The sequence below is a fragment of the Orbicella faveolata genome, unplaced genomic scaffold (genome assembly GCF_042242905.1).
Source record: "Orbicella faveolata isolate gen_17 unplaced genomic scaffold, um_ofav_v1 contig_3, whole genome shotgun sequence".
In the NCBI taxonomy this organism is placed as follows: domain Eukaryota; kingdom Metazoa; phylum Cnidaria; class Anthozoa; order Scleractinia; family Merulinidae; genus Orbicella; species Orbicella faveolata.
Window position 1 is genome coordinate 4,140,001 of NW_028301558.1, and position 24,648 is coordinate 4,164,648.

The 24,648-nt window shown below is 38.3% G+C and overlaps 2 protein-coding genes and 1 pseudogene across 3 annotated transcripts in view; 1 reads left to right on the forward strand and 2 right to left on the reverse strand.

The window, feature by feature from the left end:
- Nucleotides 1–12,348, reverse strand: part of LOC149106110 (uncharacterized) — a 21,179-nt gene extending 8,831 nt beyond the window's left edge. The window contains exons 1-5 of one of the 2 annotated variants that reach the window (XM_089297856.1): nt 11,758–12,348; nt 8,826–8,883; nt 3,512–3,619; nt 2,970–3,128; nt 747–821 (exon numbers count right to left, since the gene is read on the reverse strand). In XM_089297856.1, coding sequence (XP_089153982.1) covers nt 747–821; nt 2,970–3,128; nt 3,512–3,619; nt 8,826–8,883; nt 11,758–11,795 — 438 coding nt within the window. In that variant the 5' untranslated portion in view covers nt 11,796–12,348. Of the gene's footprint in view, nt 1–746; nt 822–2,969; nt 3,129–3,511; nt 3,620–8,825; nt 8,884–9,275; nt 9,999–11,757 lie in introns of those variants that run through there. The other variant, XM_089297855.1, reaches the window with a different exon arrangement.
- A 437-nt stretch (nt 12,349–12,785) lies between these two features.
- LOC149106111 (uncharacterized) lies at nt 12,786–14,920 on the forward strand (annotated as a pseudogene).
- LOC110051653 (HAUS augmin-like complex subunit 4) lies at nt 14,507–24,635 on the reverse strand. The gene is made up of 9 exons (XM_089297843.1): nt 24,440–24,635; nt 22,115–22,251; nt 21,128–21,259; nt 20,404–20,556; nt 20,198–20,291; nt 19,458–19,597; nt 18,587–18,717; nt 17,619–17,687; nt 14,507–16,515 (listed from the first exon to the last, which is right to left on the reverse strand). The coding sequence occupies exons 1-9, from the start codon at nt 24,468–24,470 to the stop codon at nt 16,302–16,304; spliced, it is 1,101 nt and encodes a 366-aa protein (XP_089153969.1). The 5' UTR covers nt 24,471–24,635; the 3' UTR covers nt 14,507–16,301.
- Nucleotides 24,636–24,648: the final 13 nt, after the last annotated feature.

A 24,648-nucleotide genomic window follows, 5' to 3' on the forward strand; every position in this document is an offset into this window, starting at 1 on the left:
GTGGCCATTGTAGGGAGGTGGCCATTGTAGAGAGGTGGCTATTGTAGGGAGGTGGCCATTGTAGAGAGGTGGTTGTTGTAGAGAGGTGGCCATTGTAGAGAGGTGACCGTTGAGGAGAGGGGGTCGTTGTAGAGAGGTGGCCGTTGCAGAGAGGTAGCCATTGTAGGGAGGTGACCGTTGTAGAGAGGTGGCTGTTGTAGAGGTGGCCATTGTAGAGAGGTGGCCATTGTAGAGAGGTAGCCATTGCAGAGAGGTGGCCATTGTGGACAGGTGGCCATTGTAGGGAGGTGGCCATTGTAGGGAGGTGGCCATTGTAGAGAGGTGGCCGTTGTAGAGAGGTGGCCATTGTAGAGAGGTGGCCATTGTAGAGAAGTGGCCATTGTAGAGAGGTGGCCGTTGTATAGAGGTGGCCATTCTAGAGAGGTGGCTGTTGTAGAGGGGTGGCTGTTGTACAGAGGTGGCAGTTGTAGAGAGGTGGCCATTGTAGAGAGATGGCTGTTGTAGAGGGGTGGCCGTTGTAGAGAGGTGGCTGTTTTAGAGAGGTGGCCATTGTAGAGAGGTGGCTGTTTTAGAGACATAGCTGTTAGTGGAGGTGTTTCTACACTTCGTTTGTGTTTCTACACCCTCTTACATGGATTCAAGATTTATCTTAATACAACTTCAGGGGGATTTACTTGGGAATAAGGTCTGTGTAAGGATTAACTCTTTTACCCTTCATCTACTGTTGCACATATTCATTTGTATACCTCCTCCCTGGGTACGTCTCCACATCCTTGAGAACAATTAACAGGAAAACGTGGGCATGTCTCATTTTGATGCTTCTGTTGATTTTAATAAACAACAGTGCACTGTTTAGCAATCGTATAATTTAATTCAAAGGAATTTATTTCTAACTGAATTTGTTGAGTAACAGAAGTGAATTTAATTCTTTAAAATTGGAAAATAGGGCTGATAGGACAAGAGAGGCCTAGACTCCTAAAGTTCATGACATTCATGCAGTAAAACAAACCTATGTGCACAAAGTTTAACTGGCAGGTGATGGGAAAATGGTATGATCTATTTGTTGCTGGATTAATATTTTTTTTGGTTGTAAATAGACAGTTATTGGGTTACTGTTTGTAAGCAGCAAAAAGAATTTTGCAAGCTATTTAACAGTAATCTTCACCTTATGAGGCAATCCTATAAGATATCAGCATGAATTTTAAGTCGTTGTTAAATGATTGTCTGACTTGAAGGCATTTGTCATTCAACACTTAATCATATGCACATGTACATTTTATGAGTATGTATACATGTTTAGAAAACAGTCCTAAGAAAATACACACTCTGGTTAAAAATTGTGTTTCTATTAAACAATTAGATTAATAAGGTCAAGATTTCTATTGCATAATAGTTGATGAGGGCACAGCCCGAGTCAACGATCATGCATAGAAATCGAAAGCGAATAATCTAATTGTTTTAATATAAATCTACTAGCTGTGCAAAACTTTATCTAAATCCTGTTTACAGACACTTCAAAAACGCCAAGAAGTGGCCACCATTTTGTTAACTAAGGGCACACTGCTATGCTACTCACTATCTATCACAGATTATAGTTTACCACTAAATTTTCTCTGATTCTCATCGATTTAAATTGATCATGATGCGATAGTGTTCATCTGTGGAGAGACACTATTTAAGCAACAGAGTGTTTTTGTTGAGGAACTATCAGCTGATAGTTGCTCCGTGGAAATTTGATGTTCTTAAAACAAATATTTGCCCGGGAAGCGAAGCTTCAAGGGGAAATATGCTAGTTTTAAGAACATCAAATTTCCAAGGGGCAACGATCACACCAATAGATCCGAGACATAAACACTCTATTGTCCTTATTGTTCACCACTAAATTTTCTTCTGTGCAACAGTTCAAAACTCATATTGAATTATTTTCAACTTTTTTTAGATGAAAGCCATGAAAGCCAAATGTAAAATTTGGAAAAGAAAACAAACAAAACCCTCTTAATACAAATTCAATTGTTTATTTTCTATAAGCCCGCTTGTTTACAGAAATATTTTCACGGATGAGTACTATCCATCCGGGTGTTTTCCTTGGACAGGCACTATAGGCTGATAGTGTCTCTCTGCAGATGAACACTATCACGTCACGAGATCAATTTAAACCAATAAGAATCGGAGAAAATTTAGTGGTGGACTATAACAGCCCATAGTGCCCGTCCGAGGAAAATAACTGGATGGATAGTACTTGTCCGTGAAAAATTTTCTGTAAACAAGCGAGCTTATAAAAAAAATAAACAATTGAAATTGTATTAAGCGCGTTTTGTTTATTTTCCTTTTTAAATTTTAAATTTGGCTTTCATGGCTTTCATCCAAAAAAGTTGAAAATAATTCAATATGACTTTTGAACTGGGGTGTGAAAGAAAATTTAGAGGTGAACAATAAAGACAATAGAGTGTTTATGTCTCGGAACTATCAGTCTGATAGTTGCCCCTTGGAAATTTGATGTTCTTAAAATTAGGCTTAATTATTTGCCCTCAAAGCTTCACTTCTCAGGCAAATATTTGTTTTAAGAACATTAAATTTCCACGGGACAATATCAGCCAATAGTTCTTTGACAGAAACACTCTATGGTTTAAATAGATAGTGAGTCGCATAGCCAATCAGAGCACCGCATTCGTGATAGAAAACTAGTAGATTTATACTAAAACTCGATAGAAGCATGGTACATGTTTTGTGAGTACAGTTTAAATAGATAGTGAGTTGTGTAGCCAATCAGAGCGCCACATTCGTGATAGAAAACTAGTAGATTTATACTAAAACTAGATAGAAGCACGGTACATGTTTTGTGAGTACAGTAAGTGAGTACATACATGTACGTGCTTAATTGATTGGTTGACTGTTTAATTAATTAATTAATTAATCAACTACTTGTTTAATCAATTAATTAAAAATACGGTTATTTTAAGGCGACACACCTCTTTCCCCCAGAATTCTAACTTCTCTTGACAGTAGTCACATTCCACAGTCCTGCAGTCACACTCTGATGCTGTGTGTGTGTTAAGGAACCTTCTCTCCATCCGAATGTTACAGTCTTCACAAGTCACATCTTCATACGGGCAAATGTCTATGTGTTTCTGAGAAAGATGTTTGGGAAGAGTAACTGTCACAAAATTGTCATTCTGTTAACCATGCTTCTAATGTATTCAAAAAAAGAAAAGAAAACTAGAGCGTACATGTATGTATTACACAGGGAAGTACTCTGACATGAAAGTGACAAACAATATTATTTTAAAAGGCACGCAAATTAAAATGTAGACCGCGAAAAAGCCGATTTCAAGTGCCTTAAACAGGACTTTTTAGACATGTTCAATGGGTAAGGCTATTAACCGATACATGAACCAGGAAACGTACATGCAGATCACTGCAGCTTGTGCATAATATTATTGTGATTTTGCCAAGTTGTCTAAACTTGCACTAAATAAGTAAAGAAATATATGTTGCACAAGCAAGGGTTTACCTGGTGATAAAGACGCATCTCCCCAGTCCAATTACATCCCTGTTTATTCTTCTTGCATTTGACATGAAGAGAGAGCATCTCTTTTTCACAAGCCTGGTCGCGAATCCACTGTAATGGGAAAGAAAATGGCAATGTTAGTCATTACATGACCTTGTTCAACCTGTGTACCTGGGAAATCTTTATGTCAACACTCCCAAACTACTCAAGTTTAACGCCAGGATTTACGCCTTTTAAAGAGCTGTCATTTTTTGGCTGATATAGGCAGGAGTCTCGTACAATACGAACCCCAAACATGCAGATTTAAAAATGTCATACGCTCTAAGGATTTGTACAGTGTATAAGAATTAAACCCAGCAAGAGAGAACTGGAAGTTAATTACATGTAAATAACTGCCCTGTTTAGCAGCACCACATCAGATTGCATAAGCAGCCCCCAGTTATCTACCAATCAGTAAATTTTGCCCAAGTATTTACATTTAGCATTGTTAATTCTTAATAATGAGCCACAAATTGCATGTTGAGACATCTTCAAAGAGAAAATCATCAAAATTTTTGGAGATGAAAAGTGAAAAATGTCAAATTTAAGATGAGACTTAAAATGATCTAGATCATCTGCAGCTTTAGTGACCACCTCACTTTTCTTTTCTTTTCATTTTTTTTTTTGCAATACCACACTTTATTACTTATTACAAAAACTTAAGTTACTTACATCACTATCACTACTTACAAATTACAAATTACAGTACCCGTCAACATTGGTTACAATAGTAACAATATACATGTACTAACATTTTTAACAGGAGTTAACCCAAAATAACGATATTACTAATAGGGACAAAAAAAAAAACAACAACAACAACAATACAACTAACGGATACAATACTACTACTGCTACTAATACACTATACTAACAACTAATGAAAGCAAAGATGAGCAAAAAAATATAGGGCCATGAAATACTAAGTTAGAGCTGTTCAAATGAAAAGGAGAACCTAAATATTATTCAATTAAACAAATGCTCAAATGAGAGAACAGGGAGTTACAATGACTGGAGTATTTTGTGCCACTTCTGTTGGACTGCATTTTGTGTTCCCGTTAACATTGAAACATGCTTTTCTATTTTTAAATTGCATCTAACCTGATTAATGTATGCTACTGAGGATGGTCGAACATTTTTGTTAGTATTGTAACCAATGTTGACTGGTACTGTAATTTGAAATTTAAACAAACGTTCAAATGAGAGAACAGGGAGTTACAATAACTGGAGTATTTGTGCCACTTCTGTTGGACTACGTTTTGTGTTCCCGTTAAAATTGAAACATGCTTTTCTATTTTTAAATTGCATCTAGCCTGATTAATGTATGCTACTGAGGATGGTCGCACATTTTTGCATTACAAGAGTAAATGTAAAATCTACCAAGTAGTAAACAATGATTGAACAACAAGGCGCTTTTCTCTCCTTTGAGACCTAAACATTGGCATAGAGTAAAAACTTGTGAGGCTGGTATTAATTAAAATCAACAGGGACAAAAAATTGTTCAACGCTATTTCAAAAGGCTTCTGTGATTGGGCATTCCCAGAAAAGATGAAGCAATGTTTCTTGTGCTGTTTGACAAAAGCAACAAAGATTTGATTCCAAAAATTTAATTTTAAATAGAAAAGAGTTTGTAGCTATTCTCCTGTGGAGAAATTTGAACTGGAAGTTCCTTAATTTTGTGCTTAATGTACATATCCTAGGTAGTACATAAATTGACTCCCAGTCCAAATTTTCCACATCGACGAGTTCTTAGTCTCTAATCCATTTCTTTTGGCTTTTCTCTGGACGAGTACACTTTTTGTTGATAAGGATTCTGTAAGCTGCTTGACTTGGTTTTTTTGGATGAGTTTAACTGAAGCAGTACATTTTCTGGAATTTTTTCACCTGGCAATGTCAATTTCAGAGATCTCATAGCACTCCTGATAGCCGAGGTTACTCCACAAAATCCGAGGAACGAAACTGGAAAACAAAACTTATCTTTGAAACAACTGTAAGATATTATTCTTGAATCACTTGTAATGAGATCGTTAATTTTCATCACCCCTGCATTAGCCCAGTGTTTATAAAATATTGTCTTGCCTGCGATTCTGATCATCAAGTTATTCCAAATATGTCCAGCACTGAAATTAGCTTGAGAGGCAAAGGAATCCGTATAATTTAAGTCTGTCCACAGTTCAATAAGTTCTTGGATAAAATCATCTTTTATATAAAGTTTTCTGGCATCTTTTGGTGCCAAATTACCAAGAAAAACTAATTTCCCTTCTACCTTAGATAAATGAAAATCGAAAAAGCACTTCCATTTAGATTTGCAGTCGTTTGAAATATACTTAAGTATCTGTGAAATCTTCAAGGCTTTATTAAATTCTATTATGTCTAGTATCTTTTGTCCTCCATCTCGGTAATCTGCTGTCATTTCAGTCCACTTAATTTTGTTACCCTTGTTATCCCAAAGGAATTTAAAAAGAAGATCGTATGTTTCTTTCAGAGATTTTGAACACGATGTTGTTGATGACAGAATATAAACAAATTATGATGCAGCTAGAGCCTTAATAACTGTGATTTTACCAATTAAAGTATATCTCTTGTTTCTCCAATTATTTAAGATATCCTCTACCTTATGAACCTTTTCTTCATAATTCTTCTTCTTACTTTCTTCAAAATGAATGCAGAACCAAACACCTAAAGACTTGACCTTGCCATTTGCCAATTAAGATTTTTATCGGACCGTATAATCTGGTTTGATCCTTTCTTGGAGCCGATCCAAAGAGCTCCAGTTTTTTCACAATTTACTTGCAAGCCCGAAACCTCACCAAATTTTTCCAATATAAAAAAGGAGTACTCAAGCGATTCTTGAGTGCCATCTAAAATCAGAGTGGTGTCATCTGCATATTGACTGAGCTTACATTTGGTGCTGCCTACTGTGATTCCTTTAACCTCATTATCTTTACCAATGGTGGTAGCTTACACCTCTGTGCACAAGATAAAAATGTAAGGCAATAGCAGACACCCCTGCCTGACACCTTGAACTTAATTCAAAGAAAACTGCTGACCAACTGTTATTTATAACACAGCTTTGGATATCACGGTAAAACAAATTGATCCACTTCATTAAAGAAGAGCCAAAACCAAAATGATGGAGTATTTGTCATTGTCTACTAAACTTTGCAAAACAGCCTTGAGACGTGAAGCAATCACCTTGGATGCAATTTTGTAGTCACAGTTTAATAAAGTTATGGGTCTCCAGTTTTTCAGTTCTTGTAGTGCCTGTCTTTCTTTCAATTAAGTGATGCCTCTTCTTTGGGTTAAAGCAAGCCCACACTTCTGATGGCTTTTGTTAAGACAAAGTATAAGAAAAGGAGAGACATCCTTCCAATAAACTTTATAAAATTCAGCAGGAAGGCCGTCCATTCTAGGCGATTTACTGGGTTCCATTGTTTTTAATGCCTCTAAGCATTCTTTTTCAGACAACAGTCCTTCGCATTTTTGCTTATCAATATCATTAAGTGAAGGGTGTTCCTGGCCGAAAAACAAGTTGTCAGAACATGATGTCTCCGTGGGTTTTTTTTTTTGAAGCGTAAAGCTGACTGTAAAAAGAATTGTATTCTGTTAAAATATCTGGGTCGTTTGTAGCATATGAACCATTTCTCATCTTAATCTGTGTTATTGTTTTCCTCTTACAACGTCTATTTTCTAAATTCAAGAAATATTTGCTATTTATCTCACCTTCATTGTACCATCTGGCCTTAGATCTAATTATGGCCCCTTTTGTTTTATACTGTATAATATTTTCCAATATATTTTTCTTGCACCTAATTTGTTCCTCAAGGACACCTTTATTATTTACGCCCTGTTCCCATTGCCTTTCTAGGGCTGCTAGTGCACTCTCAAAATTGGCCTCTCCATTTCTCATCTTCTTCATTTTGACTTTGGAATATTTCATTGACGCATCTCTAATTTTAAGTTTTATCATTTCCCACAGTAACACTTCATCAACTTCTTCATCACTTTCGTATTCACTGGCTGTTTCGGCTATTGTTGACTTGATAGCATTTACATAATCAACTCCACTCAAAAGTGCAGAATTTAATTTCAAGAAACTGGGTCCACTTTTCTTCCTTGATTCCATCCAACTCAGTGTATTTTTGCATTGTCTCTGCTTTGTTTAGTAAACCATCTGAAACCACTGGGCTTCATTAGTGATGATTTTTTGGCTGACATCAAAGATGTAGACATTTTCAAAAAATGTTTTGCCAGAAATTAAAAGCATCTGAAATATTAAATGTAAATGTTTGATATTTGATTAATGCACTTTTCAATGTAATTTCATGCACAAGCTTAAAGCTGATCTGTACAACATTTAAAGAGCTTGTTAAACTTGTAAGTGGTCATTCAAGTGTTTGGCTCTTTGGGTGTAGTATTCATGGAGAAATGGGTTTCGAAAAACGGCAAAATTATTGGGTCGCAAAAGAAGCTAAAAGCGTTAATGAGCTCATACAGTCTGTAAAATTTGAAGTTTTAAACCTGTGTTGCACAAAAAGTGTTCAATACATCAGGCTCAAATTCCTTGAGCCAGTTAATTGTGCTATGCCATTTCAATATTCAGAGCTGATATTCTGTACCTTGATGAGACATTGAATCGCTAAGGCAAATATTGTAAACAAAGATTTGCCTAAACACATTGGTCAGTGCATTTACAAAACGGTTAACAGGAAGCATGGGAGCAAAGTAAGAATTGAAGGAAGAATCAAATGAAAGATTGAGTGAATCTCCCATTCTTCAGTCTATAACTTGGAAAATAATATTATGATCCAAGTTGAAAACAACCAAAGTTTGTTCGAACAAGATAAGTCTTTACACCACCAAGCTAATTAGCTTGCTGACAGCCAATGGCCAGATTTGTGGTCATGACACAAGTTTACCAATTCTGTGATAATAAGGTCATATCCCAAAGATCTTAACTTATAAATACACGTAGTTTACTCTGCAGAAGTAAACACCTCATTCACATCAAAGCACAAACCAAAATTATCATTCCCTATCAGACTGCAGCAATACAAAATATGGAATGCACTCCACCTGGCATAGTCAATCGAACAGTCGGAAATCAATCGAGTTTAGCATAATCGACACAATCCAGTGGATTTCATTGACTGTGTTTTGAACATTTAAATAACAAAAACAATGTTTGTAAACAAATATCTTCCCTATCTATGATTACTCCCTACAAGTAGTATAAACTTAATTCTGTTTGTCGCAGCGATTACCCTTGTTAACTCACCCCTCCTTCTGTAGGAATAGGCGTCCGATCTTGTGGACAAAGTAGTTCCCTATGTTCACTGAAGGCAAAAATCAGAGATGAAATTAGCTCAGACTGACAGATTCAGGGCGCTTGCCATTATGCCAAGATCAGTGGGAATACCCGAGGAAAATGGAACGACATTTTCCGATTAAACCGGGCCAACATGGCTCTTGCCATTCTTATTCCTTTTCCGAACGGCGAGTTTCGATCGGAATATTCCAACCGAAATAAGTGGACCACCTCCAGAGGTGATCCCGAATATTCCAGTCGGAAGAAACCGAAACGGACCTTTCCATTTGAATTCCGACTGAAATTTCCGGCATCTTTGGCATAATAGAAAGCACCCACATACTTTGACAGTACTAGTACTTCATAAATCTAAGGCAAAATTGACCGAATCAAGATGCGAGAAACTCGCAGACACAGCACCTGAATGACGTTTCGACCAACTTTTCCCAGCAAATTTCGCAATAACGATGGCCACATGATATCAGCTGAACAGGATTCCGTGAAGCAGACCGACAAATAATACATTCTTTTTCTGACGGAAGTGAATCTACAAACTCAAAGTCGAAGCCAGTAAATAGGTGCCTCCCTTCAAATTCCAAAAACAGCCGGTCTTCCTTCGTGATCAAAGCCATAACTGACCAAAACTCGACAACACTATTATAGCGAGAAGTAAACCGAGAAATAGACTTTCTAAAAGTCCTTGCCAACAAGAAGATCTGTTAGATCTTGTAACCGCGCTTTTAAAATTTAACTGCTTTCTTAGCACTACAGTCGCAACGCAGTGTACATTCTAAAGCAATCCTTGATGATTCATTGATTACGGTAGACACCACATTACTTGATCAACACAAACTCTATTATTGCACCATCAGTCGTAACCGGTGTGAAATCTCCGATGACGTAATAGTCTTAATCTGGAACTTTCTTCGGGATACGTATGGGCATGAAGATACGAACACTATTAACAACAGCTTTCTTTCTTAAAAATCACGATCAAATTAAATTATTTTTTCCCTTGAGTAAAGGGCTAGCAAAGAAGTCACACAAGTCACATAATTCAAGAATTGCGTTATCCACGGCTATCTTTAGTACGGTGGTTATTTCCCTACCAATGACGTAATCCTTGCATGTTCTGAAAAGTTCTTTGCTTGGCTTGCAAATATTTCATTTTCCTTCCGATCTATGAACTGGCTGCGATGAAACAGCCAAAGAATTTACTTCATTTGCCTAAAACCACAAGAAATACTCGCAAAATTACAAATAAATTAATGAACGTCGCTTCTGGCGAAATAAACTTGCAAAGTAAACACGATCTTATTTGTCACGTAGCGAAAGTGAAAGCTGCAACGTCAACGCATTCCATGGCTGACGTAATACCTTTTTTTAGCGTATTTATTATTCCCTTTAAATCCAACGCTTTAATAAAACGAAAGGAAAATATATTTTATCCACAAAAAAGAAAACAATATCTGTAAAATTGTCCGTGTATTTATGTTTTAACAGCTTCTGGCACAAAAACATCACACGTTGCGTGACTCAAAATTTGGCCGAGCGGAGGTCTGCGTCTGGTCACCGACAAAAAAAAAAAAAACAAGAAGATCTGTTAGATCTTGTAACCGCGCTTTTAAAATTTAACTGCTTTCTTAGCACTACAGTCGCAACGCAGTGTACATTCTAAAGCAATCCTTGATGATTCATTGATTACTGTAGACACCACATTACTTGATCAACACAAACTCTATTATTGCACCATCAGTCGTAACCGGTGTGAAATCTCCGATGACGTAATAGTGTTAATCTGGAACTTTCTTCGGGATATGTATGGCATGAAGATACGAACACTATTAACAACAGCTTTCTTTCTTAAAAGTCACAATTAAATTAAATTGTTTTTTCCCTTGAGTAAAGGGCTAGCAAAGAAGTCACACAAGTCACATAATTCAAGAATTGCGTTATTCACGGCTATCTTTAGTACGATGGTTATTTCCCTACCAATGACGTAATCCTTGCACGTTCTGACAAGTTCTTTGCTTGGCTTGCAAATATTTCATTTTCCTTCCGATCTATGAACTCGCTGCGATGAAACAGCCAAAGAATTTACTTCATTTGCCTAAAACCACAAGAAATACTTGCAAAATTACAAATAAATTAATGAACGTCGCTTCTGGCGAAATAAACTTGCAAAGTAAACACGATCTTATTTGTCACGTACCGAAAGTGAAAGCTGCAACGTCAACGCATTCCATGGCTGACGTAATACCTTTTTTTAGCGTATTTATTATTCCCTTTAAATCCAACGCTTTAATAAAACGAAAGGAAAATATATTTTATCCACAAAAAAAGAAAACAATATCTGTAAAATTGTCCGTGTATTTATGTTTTAACAGCTTCTGGCGCAAAAACATCACACGTTGCGTGACTCAAAATTTGGCCGAGCGGAGGTCTGCGTCTGGTCACCGACAAAAAAAAAAAAAATAAACCACGGGTAAACCTAGAACCGCGCTCGGCCCATGGCCGCGCGGTTAATAATTCTTCCCTGGCCTGTTGGTTTCGCCGTTGGAAAGGACGTTTCCCACTTGCAGCGCGCCAAATTTTACCGGTGAATTTTTCCACCGGTGACGTAAATACACATTAACCAATGAACAAACAAGTGGTGATTATACGTCATAACGTCGCGCGCGATCAAAGACACAACTCGCAGAGCGTCTGCTGGGTTCAAGTACTACAAAAATATTTTTCATTTAGCTTTTGCTCTCGGACATACTTAAGGATACAAATTTTATGGAAGCAACTGAATATGGTCTATCCAACTTAATTACAAGTCTTTCAAAGAAGGACAGGAAAAAGCAGTGGAGATCAGTGAAAGGCTATTTATCCGACCAATACGTGTTTATTTACTTACGACGCGATCTGAGCTCCTGCGTGATCCGGATCATGCATGTGGTCGTTTGAGAGAATTAAGTTTGGACCTTTCGAAGAAGAACAGAGCCGTTCCTGCAGTTTGTGTAATTGTTGCACTTTAAGTTGATTCAATGAATGACCAAGTTTCTTCTCTACGAAGAAATGGCATCGCAGCAAATTTGCATCGGGCGTTTTACCAACTGTACCGTGTTGAAAGCACTCGTCGATCGATGAAGGACTTTTGGGAACAGCGCTTTTATTCTCTTCCGTTCGTTGCGACTTCGATCCTCAACGTTATGTAATCAAGAGAGCTTTACAGAATCAAAGCTCTCTCCGAATAGTTCCGTCTTCTTCAGTTAATGCGGATTCTTGTCGGTAGAAGCTAGATCCACATAAATCTATAGCATTTGTCAGGCAGCTCTCTGGTCGCTGGTTAATCTAGACTAAAACAGATAATTCCCGATCGGTTTAAACACGGCTTTGTCTTTTCAGGAGGCGTTACTCGATGGAACAGCTTTTGCCGTTTGTCTGCTGGCTACATACTGCGCTGTACACAAATAAATTCATTTGAATTATGGAACAGTACTCGTAAACGTGTTGATGGAAATCATTTTCTGTTTTCGCGACGATCGCGCGCGGAGCACATAAAAAGTGAGAAATGTCAATCATGTTTTTCGCGCCAAAATGTACGCTCTGATTTACATTCCTGCAAGTGAAACGAGTCGACCTCTCGCGACTTCGTCGCTTGAATTCGCTGTAGGGAGATAAATTAGTCAAGGATTAAGAAAAGGTCGACTTGAGGCAAGTCTAACCGAGAGAGTGAAACTTCCTTCCTGCCTAGCCTGTTTCAAAACGAATCTTCGTGCAAAAATGAGGGGTCCTGGAAAATAAGTTTGATTTTTCAGAGTGAAGGATAGGCAAGGACAGGCTCGGTTCGGGAACGTTCGTGGAGGAACGTAGACCAGACACGTACGAGAGAGCGGCGGAAATCGAGCCTAAGTGAAGGACGGACCATCACTTTGTTAGGGGATGGGGGAGGGGAGGGAGGTAAGCAATATTCTAGGGCTTGAAAGTTTTTTTCTCATTTTTTTGTTGTTGTTGTTGTTTCTGATTTTGTTTTGGTGGGTGATAACTTGTGCAAGATCAGAATTTTTCTTAACATCAAGAAGAGGACCAGGATAGTAGAAAGCACTTACTCGCTTTTTTTTCCGCATGGCTGCGCAGGAATTTTGTTTTGGGAATTGACCGACACCCCCCTCCCCCCGGCCCCCCGCCCAGTCCCCTCAAAAAAATAATGGTCCGTCCCCTATTTTTTTATAATAAGGTCTCTTGCAATGGCAATATTGTATGACTTGAAGTTCAAGTGGTACCAATGAATTCAGTTTCAATTAATTGGATTCAGGTTGTCACACCGGCTACTCAGTTGCGCAAGTAAGGGACTGTGCAATAATGACCTGGAAGGGGGGGGGGGGTTTGAAAATTAGAGGAGGGGCATAGGAGAAAATGACAGCAAGGGAGAGGGGCGGGTTGGATGTAAAATTTAATACATACAGGGGGGGGGCATTACTTTTTCATTCCTTTTTGCAAACTGGAAAAGTAGTGGAAGAGTTATTAGAGTTCAAATATAAATACTAACATTGGAATAAAATTGACAAATAAAATTTAACAATTTCCAAAGGAAGAACTGAGTCAAGATCACCTCAGAAAAGCGCTCAGTCTTTCTCCCGAGCGGTTTCCTTTATTACGGTTGAAAATCAACAAGAAAGGCAGTGAAGCGTGTTTTAAAGAAATGGACAGCCCTGACACAGTTGACTTTGAAGTATTAGGCGGGATAACAGCTGATAAATGGAGGGCTTCGACGAAGAAATAAACGGCGCTTTATTCAACGCTGAAACAGGACCTTTGTGGCGCGTCAGGCTACTGAGAAAAAGATTAGCCGATGGCAAATTGCGAAATGTATTGGTATTCACATTTCTACGTGTTATCTGCGATGCGCTTTCCATCTTCGAGCTTCAGAAAAAGGTGCTGAAATTTTTAACTTCTCTCCACAGTGAAGAATTTGAGGTAGGAAGCTTGCCTTTTAGACCCCCTTTGGAATGCTAGCTCCAGTCCCTTGTGGGAGCACAATTTGATCTATTTAATGAATTAATGAAGTCATTTTTGGCTGAGTGATCACTTCTTGCCCCCACAAGGAAATGGAACTAGGAAATATTTGCATTTGCAAAAATGGTTTATCATTTTTAAGCTTCTTCACGCTCCAGAGAATTAGAACATTCTTTGCCAAACCACAGAATTTGTATCTGTCAGTTTCCTCTCCTTTTGCTGATCAGATCCATCAGTAACGAAGAAAACCTGTCTTTTTGAGTCGCATCCTGTCTGAAGAAGAAACCAGGCTGTTGATAAAGAGCTGCAAAGCAAACAAGTGCACAGTACACGGGGCTATTACTGCCCCCACGCATCTCGCGATCGTGCGAATTCTTCAACAAAAGAAACACGAAAGTCTTCTGTTACCGTGGATTCATCTTACACCTTCAGTGCACGGAAGGATTGTGACCCAAAAGTTAACAGCGAAGAGTTTGGCGTTTATGTCGGTGGAAGCGCATTGTCCATTCCGATACCCCTGGTTAATTTTGATGACAAGGTGCCGGCTTTTGGGAATTAGCACGCGCGTGTATATGCGAGATTCACACGCAACTTGATTCTGGAAAACATCGGGATATTTTAAAGCTGTATCAGTGTGTTAATATAACAACAACAACAACAAGGTTTATTTGAACTGTAAAATTAATTTAATTACTAATTAATAAATAAATTAAAAATACACACAGTTGCTGGTCACCCAAAATATCAAACTTTGAATACAACGAAGGTCATAGAACCCTGCGATATTAAACACCACTAACTGCGGAGCACTTAAAACAGAGCAAAGCGAAGAGAGTCCATACAAGTTTGCTGGATCTTATTTTGGTCTATAAGGAGAGAAAATAGGTCCTACATTTGAGTCCTCACTGTAGATGGCAAGCTTTACTAGGCTGTGGAATATTTTCTACACATCACCACTAAAGCACAAGCAGAAGAGTTCACTGACTTGTCCTTGAAAATTTTGAAAGACGTTTGTTAGACATTGGAATGATATTCAGATCAGTATAGGAGTGAAAAAAGAATTCTATTCCGTCACCGCATTGAGGGCTTACATGAGAGTGTTGCGCCTGCGCGAACTCAGTTTTTAAAGCACTTACCATGTGTGCAGTGGAGAAACTCTCAGATAAAATAAGGGTGAGGGCTTGAGAAAAGAGGGCATGTAATCCCTCAATGCTTGGTGACGGATAGAATTCCAATCAGACTTCAACTTACAGGCAAGTCTCGTTTAATTGAAATTTAACTTATTCGGGACGCTTTATAAACTTTTGAAAAACAGAGTCTATGTTTGCTATAAACAAAGTTTACACTGAATTAGTTTGCTGACATTAAGGTTTTTATTTTTTCACGTTAGTTATATTGGTTTCAAGGAGCAGAAACAATTAGATGTTCAATTTATAATTGACCTCCAAACTTTCTTGAAATACCGTTATATTCAATATTGTAAAGTTCTGTCAGTTTAATTGTCAGGGGAAAAAATGGCAAAGAGTAATACTATAACGAGTTTAACTATAATCATTGTCGTTGTTAAACAACTTATTTAACAATTCCAAAGCAAGTTAATGTTGAAATCATGCTGCTTCACAGCACAGTTAGCAGAAGGGTTTCACTTATATCTCAAAAATGATATGGATTAGTTTTAGCGTAAGGTTTGTTGTAACAGTAATGAACGTTTTTGCGAATATTTCCCAACTCCATTGTGCATAACGAATGTTTATATCCATTGTCTCTCTATTTCCGCGGTTAACTTTGTAAGTACATACATATTTATCGCCAAAATCATGTTGTATATAAGTAAAATCAACGACTTGGTTAAGACGGTAATGCGGGTAATTTTTAATAATCAATGTTTGCTCAAACATTTGTTGCCTGTTGTTGCCGGATTTAATAACATATTCACATTATATAACAAAGCTATTTAGTAACACGGTTTTACAATTTCTGGATACAAACAATACTTAGTGGGGTTACAGACTTGAAAGTTCTCACATTTTACGGTCGTTAGTCCATTTGCAAACGTCTACTGGATAATCAGTGGCGGACCTAGGGGAGAGGCCCGGGGGGTCCGCACTTTCCCCCCTTATTTTGGGTAAAGAAGGAAAAAAATCACAAAGGGAAGAAAAGCCGGCAGGGCAACCAAAATAAAACCGCCCCCCCCCCCCCCCCCCCCCCACCCTTAGCTCAAGGTCTGGAACCGCCACGGGGATTGTATGCGCGATTGCTTTGCTGAACTGTCCTTTTCACGTATTGTTTAGGCTTTCCATAGCCACTGTCCTCCTAAAGGCCTTGCTTTTTCACAGCATTTACTTGATGTGTGTAACTGGTAATTCAGACTATTCAGTCGAGCTTCAATCCGTTGGTAGATTTGTTTTCGCTAGTTTTAATTGTTGTTTTGTTGGCCTGACGTTAGCGTTGATTCCACAAGTCATCCAGTTCGTTGTCTTGATTTTGTCTTAGTTCACTGAGTGCCCATTTCTTGTTGTCGATCTCAGCCATAAGCGCTGTGTACTGCTGAACAAGTCCATCAAATCCCATCCCGACTGACTCATAAGCAAGCAATGTTTGCGTGAGGCGGTGGAGCTCGGCGCTACTCTCTTCTTCGGCATCTTTTAAGTAGGCCCTGAAATTAGAACATGTAAAGTGGACTATAAAAGGCGGCTTCTGGCCAAGTTTTCAGAAATCAAGGTTACTGGGAAAAACAGCAATAGAGAAAAGGGAGTGTGATGAGAACGAAGGATATTTTACCTAGGAGTTGCGACACGTGCAAGTATCGCAGTTGGTTTAGTGTACCTATCAACCTGTGAAGAGACTCCGGCTGGAAGGGCCAAAAAGGACCTGGGTGAGAGTGAAGTGGCCGAGGGGGGAACGGGGTAGAGGTAGTGGCGTCTCCTCTCACTCCCCCCCCCCCCCCCCGTCTCCTCTATCCGGTTTCTTTCCGCTTTCTCTTCGCCCCTTGCTCGACTAGAGAACCTGTTCACAGGCTATGCACTTATTAGTCTACCATCTTGTAAAAACTAGCTCAAGCTGAACATGTAAAGGCACAGTTCAATTCCAAATGCGACTCCGAGTGCAGAAAAATAGCCGTTGTGGTTCACTTTCTCCAAAAGACGAAGATATTGGTCTTGTCATATTTTTGTTTCGCACAGCATGTCTAGGAAATGGACCGAGATCTAGCACAATGCTCGTGCAAAACCATTGTTTTGTTTGTTGACTATTTTGTTTGGCGATGCTATGTAGCCAAAGAGGCTGTCTTCAGGTAAATTGAAGGCAATCTAACAGGACCGATTGGCACTCTAGTGAAGAGTGTTGCAGCTGTTAATGTCATATTAGAGGTGCAAAATACAAGTGCATCTACAAAGATACAATAGTACTGGGCCCGGTTGTTCAAAGCCCGATGGATTAGCGAGAATTTTGATTTGAGTTTTGTAACTTTTCGGTGAGTTTTTCTGTTTATATTGTTTGGCCTTTTGTTTACAGTTTAAATAATCTCAAACTACATAAAACGTAAGTAGTGGAAAACATTTTTATACAAGAAAAGTTAATACTTCGGTTAACTTTTAATCCTGGGTTAGTGTTAATCGGCTTTCGAACAACACGGGCCAGATTAAAACACATTTATGTACCCCGTTACCAAACAAAGAAGTTTCACCACAGCTCTATGTTGCCCAAAGATGTCGATCATGTCGATTGAAAAGGGATGTTAAGACTATAAGTGTTACATACTTGATTCTTTTAAGCGCCTCAGTTGCTTCAGGGGTGTAGGTATCCCTTATCATCTGATTTTGAAGAACTCTGGGGAGGAAGAATCTTAAGATGAATGGCTAGCTAAATTCTCCTTACAATATCAATACAATATCAAGTAAATAGGTAAGGAGAATATAAGAAATCATCTACAACATGAGAGATCAGTGTGCATGGAGTGCACAGGTAACAGTCACTTGAAGTTTCCCGATCAAGCTATAGCCTTTTGGTACATGACTTTACAAGGGAAATGATACCAAGCTGATGAAGACGAAAAGATATTTGACTTTGCATAGAGAAAAATGATTTAGACTCTATAAAGCCACCATCCACAAAAGGCAAGAGAAAAAAAATATTGAAGGGTCTGTGTGTCTTGGTTGTTCCATGGATCAAAGGAAACCGATGGCTCAAGGTTCATAAACACTGTGATTAATTCTAGTACTGGTGAATTTGTGGGTAGTAACATGAGGACTGCTGTGCTTGTTCCTGGATGGGATGCAGGTTAACCCTGGAATTTTTGTCAGATTGCCTTGAAAATACTTTTTCTGATTTGACCTCCAAAGCCACCCCACATCAGTACAGCACAATGACTCTGGATAGGTTCCAAGACCTGGGGTCCGTTTCTCGAAAGCCCCAGAAACTTTTCGGGCCAGCGAAGCCATTTTTACTTAATCTTTATCTAAAAACAGAGAGGTGTATATGCCTGAAACTTCTAGTATGAAGAGAACCTCTGTTCATATTAAGAATATGTGAATAAAACAGCTCTGTAATTGTAAGGTTTGCAATTTTGCTACGGATTTCCAGATGCAAACTTTTCGGGACCTTCGAGAAACAGGCCCCTGATCCTCTTTATTTAGAGTGTAACATTAGGTCACATACTTTCCTCTGGGAGTTGTACATGTCCCATAAATGCATGGCACAGATAATGTTGCATAACCAACTGTCAATACCTGACTTTAAGGCACATAGCATCACATTTAGCAGCCAACCACTCTGCTGTCACACGATCATATTTTCCCTGAGACTGCAACCTGTGATCTGTTATTAGCTTTTCAAGAGTTTGAAGTGACTGCATTAGGACCTGGCATGTAAAAACAAACAACAAAAAAAAGATGTGTTTGAGAATTCTTGAAAGGCTCAAGTTCACCGGAATTCTGCACCTTTCATGCATGGCTAGGTTGCAACTGTCAGCTCAGACAATCTACATGTACCTAGATCCACAAAATGCATTAAAGAACTATAAAAAAAGAAAAATTATCCTAAAAAATGCATTTGAATCATATCACCCCACAACACTTCTGAGCACTCGACTACATGCAGATTTGCTACATTTTTAATGCCCAAAACACAGTGGATATAAATTGAATACAAGGATTTTAATGGCATCAAAGATGAGCAAAGAAAAGTAACTGGAAGAAAACATCCTTCACAGAATGATGTTCTTTGGGCTTCTCATGTTGTTTACAATCTTTACTAACTACCTTGACCATATTGACTGTAGCAAGGGGCTACAGGCCTTCAAATGAGATTGTGTCAGGGAATGAACACATCAAAGTGCTACATGTAACACGGTACCCCTGGTAAGTAATCAATACTTGACTAGTAATCAGTTACAGTGGAGCCCCGTTAATATGACAACCTTCGGGCCATGGAAAATTGGTTGTATTAACGGGGTGGCTATATTAAAGGGGTTCTTTAAATAAGAAAATGACTGACTGACGTTTTGTTCAGGCCAGAATAAAGTGGCCAAAATAACGAGGTGGTCGTATTAATGGGGTGGTCGTAAGGCGGAGTTCCACTGTACATTAGGCCTGGACACACCTCATACAATTGTCTAAACTGCTTGTCCCTCAGCATTCGATTGTAATGCAATTGTTTTATCTCTTGGTCCAGCAATTGCTTTTCATTTTCAAGGAAGGCTGGCAGCTGGGTGGCTTTGGCAAAAGACAACTGTTCACTCTCTGAAATGCAAATTAATCATAAAAAAATTAATGTTATTGTCCAGCAGAAGATGACTAAGTTAATTGTGTCACATTATATAGTACATGGAAAAGGGCGCCTTAGTTAATACATTATCCAGGTAAAGTTCTGGATTAATTACGTACATGCACATATAATTACAAGTGTTCATGAATGCACAATCATACTGCAGGGCTGTCAATAAGGGCCGCAACCCATAACAGCTACTACTGCTGAATATGTTTGATGGGCCCTTGATGCTCTCTTGCCCAGTTGGTGTATAAATCGATACAGTAACCAGAAAACATGTCAGGATGATGTATCTTGTGGTTTAAATTTATCTTTGCATGGTTAAAAATGTTTAGTTTGAACTTTTTATTGTGTAATTTTCATTATAATAATCTAGTAGGAACTCAAAACCAACCTGGTTTGAAAAATTAATAAGAAAACTAAAATTTTAAATGAAAAGACTTTAAACAGCATATACCCAACTGCGTTGATCCACTTATAGGAGGTGTCACTGTAAATGATTGATGATTATAATCAATGTAAATACATGTATATGCAATATAAATATCAGATAAATCTGATATTTATATTACCTGCCTGCTTTGCTGGTTTGTGAAAACTTGCCAGCATCTCACATTTGCTCCTCAACCTCGACTCCAGCTCAGGAATGATGTTCTGTAGAAAGGACTTAAGAAGCAAAGAGACAAAATAATGTCAGTTTTACTGCTTGAAAGGTGTGATAAAACCCCAGGAAACAGAAATCAAACTGAATGAGAAAATTAACTGAGATGAAGCTTACTTGGTGTATGGACTTCTTCTGATGTTCTCCAGACAACAGATGTTCTGCTTTTAGTCCAAGCAAGGTTGCAGATTGTTCACCTCCTTCAGGATGGAAATCAAGGTAGTCCACAGCCTCTGCCTGGGCTAGCGATACTTTCAAGGCTTCATATAGCTGTTGATTTGGGGCAATATTAATAGAAAAGAACTTGCTAATCTCCATCAGTGTTAATTAGTTATTCTTAAACTATAACTTGTTAGAGGCGTGGTGGCTTAATCATTAGACGGTGTGGTCTAATGCCAGTAAAGAGCTCTTGGGATTCAGGTCTGGCTGGGTTGTAACTTGTTGCTGTGAACATTGAGTTCTTGGGAGAAACAGTTTGGTCTCATCTCTTCTCAGCCTAAAGTACTACTGCATATTGGGGAATTGTCAACACAAGTCAGGCTACTTTGTGTTACACAACTATGGGTGAATTCAGGTTTTTATGCAAAGGAGCACTTGTTAACGGAATGCTAAAGGTATGAATCAAGTATTATTTTTGTACATGTACATGTAGCTTTTACAGAACAAGACAGGAACCTTACAGGGGATGCTTCCTAATTCATTCCCCCTGACTTGCCTATAAGAAGCTAATCAATTATCACCTAGTTCAAACATCCTCCCCCTGATTCGCTAGGATCGAAAAAGACCTTATTTAATTATTATGACTAGTGCTTCATTGATGCCTTCTCTTTACTCCTCTGACCTGTTGCGTGATTGAACTGGGATGAACTTCTTGCTTTTTCATGTCATACTCTATCAGCAGCTCCTTTAGTTCTGAGTACAATGTCAGAACCTGGAGGTACTTCAATTTTTGTTCCCTTAGTGTATCTCTAGCCTGTTGATTAAAATAGCATAAAAGAAATGAAGGTTAAAAGATCTTGAAAGTTAGAGTAAAGTTCTGAGAAAATAAAGACCACTAACTAAACAAGTTCGAGGTCTGTACTGTAAGTTACGGACCAAGTTTTTGCCCTTTTGATTTTTGGACCAAGTGCCGAGCATGCCAGCCATAAATTGAAAGGAAAAAAAATGAGGATCTGCAACTTACAGTACAGACCGAGAAGACAAGGTTAGTAAGATATTTCTTATATTTCCACTCTGTGTCAGTGGGTTTGGGAACGATTTCTATTCACGCAGAATGGCTTCAAATTTCTGTTGTATGTCAAAAGCAAAACGTGTCAATTCAAAATCATTGTTAAGTTGTTAGCACATGTTAATACACAATTTAAAATAACAACGTTTTAAACTTTCACTTGCTAAAAAAGTTAAGAACATGTTGGCAATAAATCATGAGACATTTGGAAACAAACAGACCTTTAAATTTTTGCTGGCTGTACAGTAGAATATGGCCTGCTAAATTAACTAAACACAGGGTCTATAGTAACTTTGAGATATAATAAGCACAAATATTGATACACTTTTCATGTTAGTAGTATTAAGTGTTTTACTTTTAATTGATAATGGTCAGAGATCTTGGGAGTATATGTAATAAGCTTACTTTCTTAAAGAAGCCATTACTACTACTAATTTATTACACTCTGGTACATACAAGCCAGCGATCAAAGTGAGAGAAAGCGCAGTTTTCTTTCTCTCTTTCCCAGCTTGTAAATTGTGGTTGCTCATACCTGTAACTGGGTAAGAAACCAAAAGAAGAGGGCCTGCTTGCAGCTTAACTGGTGTGGGTAACACTAACCTGTGCCATGTCTTTGTGGACTACAGCTGACATCCCATTTTCTGTCAAATGCCTTGTTAGAGATGTCAACAATTTTGCAAATTCTGGGTTTTGCTGCACATTTGAAGCTGTCAAATGGACTGGCAGGCTGTTGTTTACTGAAGAAACAAGTAGTTTGAAATTAATATTTCCTGGAAAATGTTTCCTACATGTATATTGCTCTAAAATAATTATTATCCATTCAATGGCCGCCAAATATGACAAAAATTTGAAAGAAAGTAATTCTGTATCAATTTATGTATTGATCAAAATTTAATATGAAATTAAGACAAATCAACTTCCCACCCCCCACTCCCAGCTGACCCGATGTGGTAGGAATTTGTAAAATTTTGACATCAGTGGTTGGTACTGGGATGGGGAATTTTACACTATTATGGATGCTAGAGGGAAATTTGAACTAGTTCCCTCAAAATCATGGTGGAATACATGTACATGTACATGAAGCTAGAAGATCATTATCAAAGGATAACCCTGTTCTTTTGTAACATTGTGGCTCGAAAAGAAGCATCTTAATAAACTTTGTGCTGTGTAGGAAAGTAAATTAATATAGTTCTGCTTCTATGTGTAAAAAGGGACACAGTGGAAGTTCAACACTGGGGTTCGAGGGTGTTTTGTTGTTGTTTTCCATTACGAGCTCATTTTTTAGGGTGTCTGGAAAACCTGAATAGCAAATAGCAAATAGTCGCGAATAGTCCTGAATAGCGAATAGTCGCGAATAGCGAATAGTACAAATAGTGCAAATAGTCTCGAATAATGCAAATAGTGACAAACAGTCTCGAATAGTGGCGAATAGTGGCAAACAGTGGCAAATCGTAGAAAATAGGGTACCCAGTATCTCGCAGTCAACCTCGCGGCAACGTAGGATGGCATTTTCCCGCTAAAAACCACAGACGTTTATCAGGACAAAAGGTTTTTCTAAACATATTATATCTTCTGTTTTAACCGCTGCAAAAGCGTAAATACATGTACGTCTTTATTAGGTTATTCTTGTGTTTTCTGTTTTCTTAATGTTGGCGATGGACAACCCTAGCCTGAGTCTGGAGAAGAACAGGTGATAAATTCACTGAAATTCTGTTGCTTATTTGGGTAATTAATTAACGCAGGATATTAGATCTAAAGTGGTGACTATTGACGACTATTCATCACTATTCGCCACTTTTCCCAATTTTTCGCCACTATTTGCACAATTTGAGACTTTTCGCACTATTTGGGACTATTGGCTATTCATTATTCGCTATTCGGGTTTTCCAGACACCCTATTTTTTACCATGTATGTCGTGGGGGTATGGATATCTGATTATTTATGACCCTAAGGTGGAGCATTTTAACATGACGTTTCGTTGAAGGGATGGGAATTTAAACATCCAAAAGTGCCCCAAGGGTTGCCAGGGGAGGTGTTTGGAGTTGACTAGTACTGTTCATAACGTGAGGCGTGATACATGATGCTTACGCTATATTTATCAGTTATTGTTGATGCTGACAAATTAGTTCTGTTAAGTTTTTTCTTAAATATGTGCCAGCCTGGCCAATTCAAATTTTATACTTATTAAGCCTGCATGGTAATTAAGGTCATTCCCCAGTATTGCATTGCGCATCCATACTGCCCATAATTTCACACGTGATTAGCGCACGTGCATTAAAAAAGAGCGGCTTTTTGTTTACAGCTGGACCTTGCCATAGAGGTAAATCGTCATTTTCTCGCAAACGAGTAAGGTGACCTATCACTTTTTTTCTGTTGTTTTGAACTGAGTAATAAATTTCTCTGTGTAAAATAAATATGGACCAATTCTCAGTGTAGAACAAAAAGCAATCGTCAGAAACGTGAATTTAGCAAGCGATCGTGACTACAATCATGGTGCTATTATAAGGATTTATATGGGTATAAACAAGGTGTTGTTGCTCCTAAACGAACATGGGGACCCCTCATTTTTATTTCAAAATTTAAGTTCCTGCAATATAAACAATCAATAGGCAAAGTTTCACAAAAATCTCAGTGCAGGTTCAATTTCAGTGGAATGACCTTAAGCACTGAATTAAGCCTACATGATGTACATTTGTGCGGCGCAGCAAATACCCTAGCTGTCATGAGCTGATAGTTTGCTGATGTGGGTGGAAAAGAGACACCCGATTACGTCAGTTCTATCTGCCACCGATCAGCTGATGAACTGATTTAAATGATTAGTGCCTTACGTTGCAAGTAAAATTAGAACTAAGCTTTTCAATTTAAGCTTAGGTAAGACTTTTGCAATAATTCAACCGCTAACCAAAGACGAAACGAACACTCACATTTATCCGCTGTTTCCTGCGCTGAAATCATGCTTCTCTTACAGATTCTTCTTACAATCTTTAGTTTCTGATCATATCTAGGGCCTATTTGATTGCAGGATTCAAGAAGATCATCAAAACATGTTTTGCTTCCTTCGCTTCCGATCTGCCGCCATTTTCCTACACACCAAAGCGAGGCGTTGTAATGATTTACTTTTACTTAAAAAAGC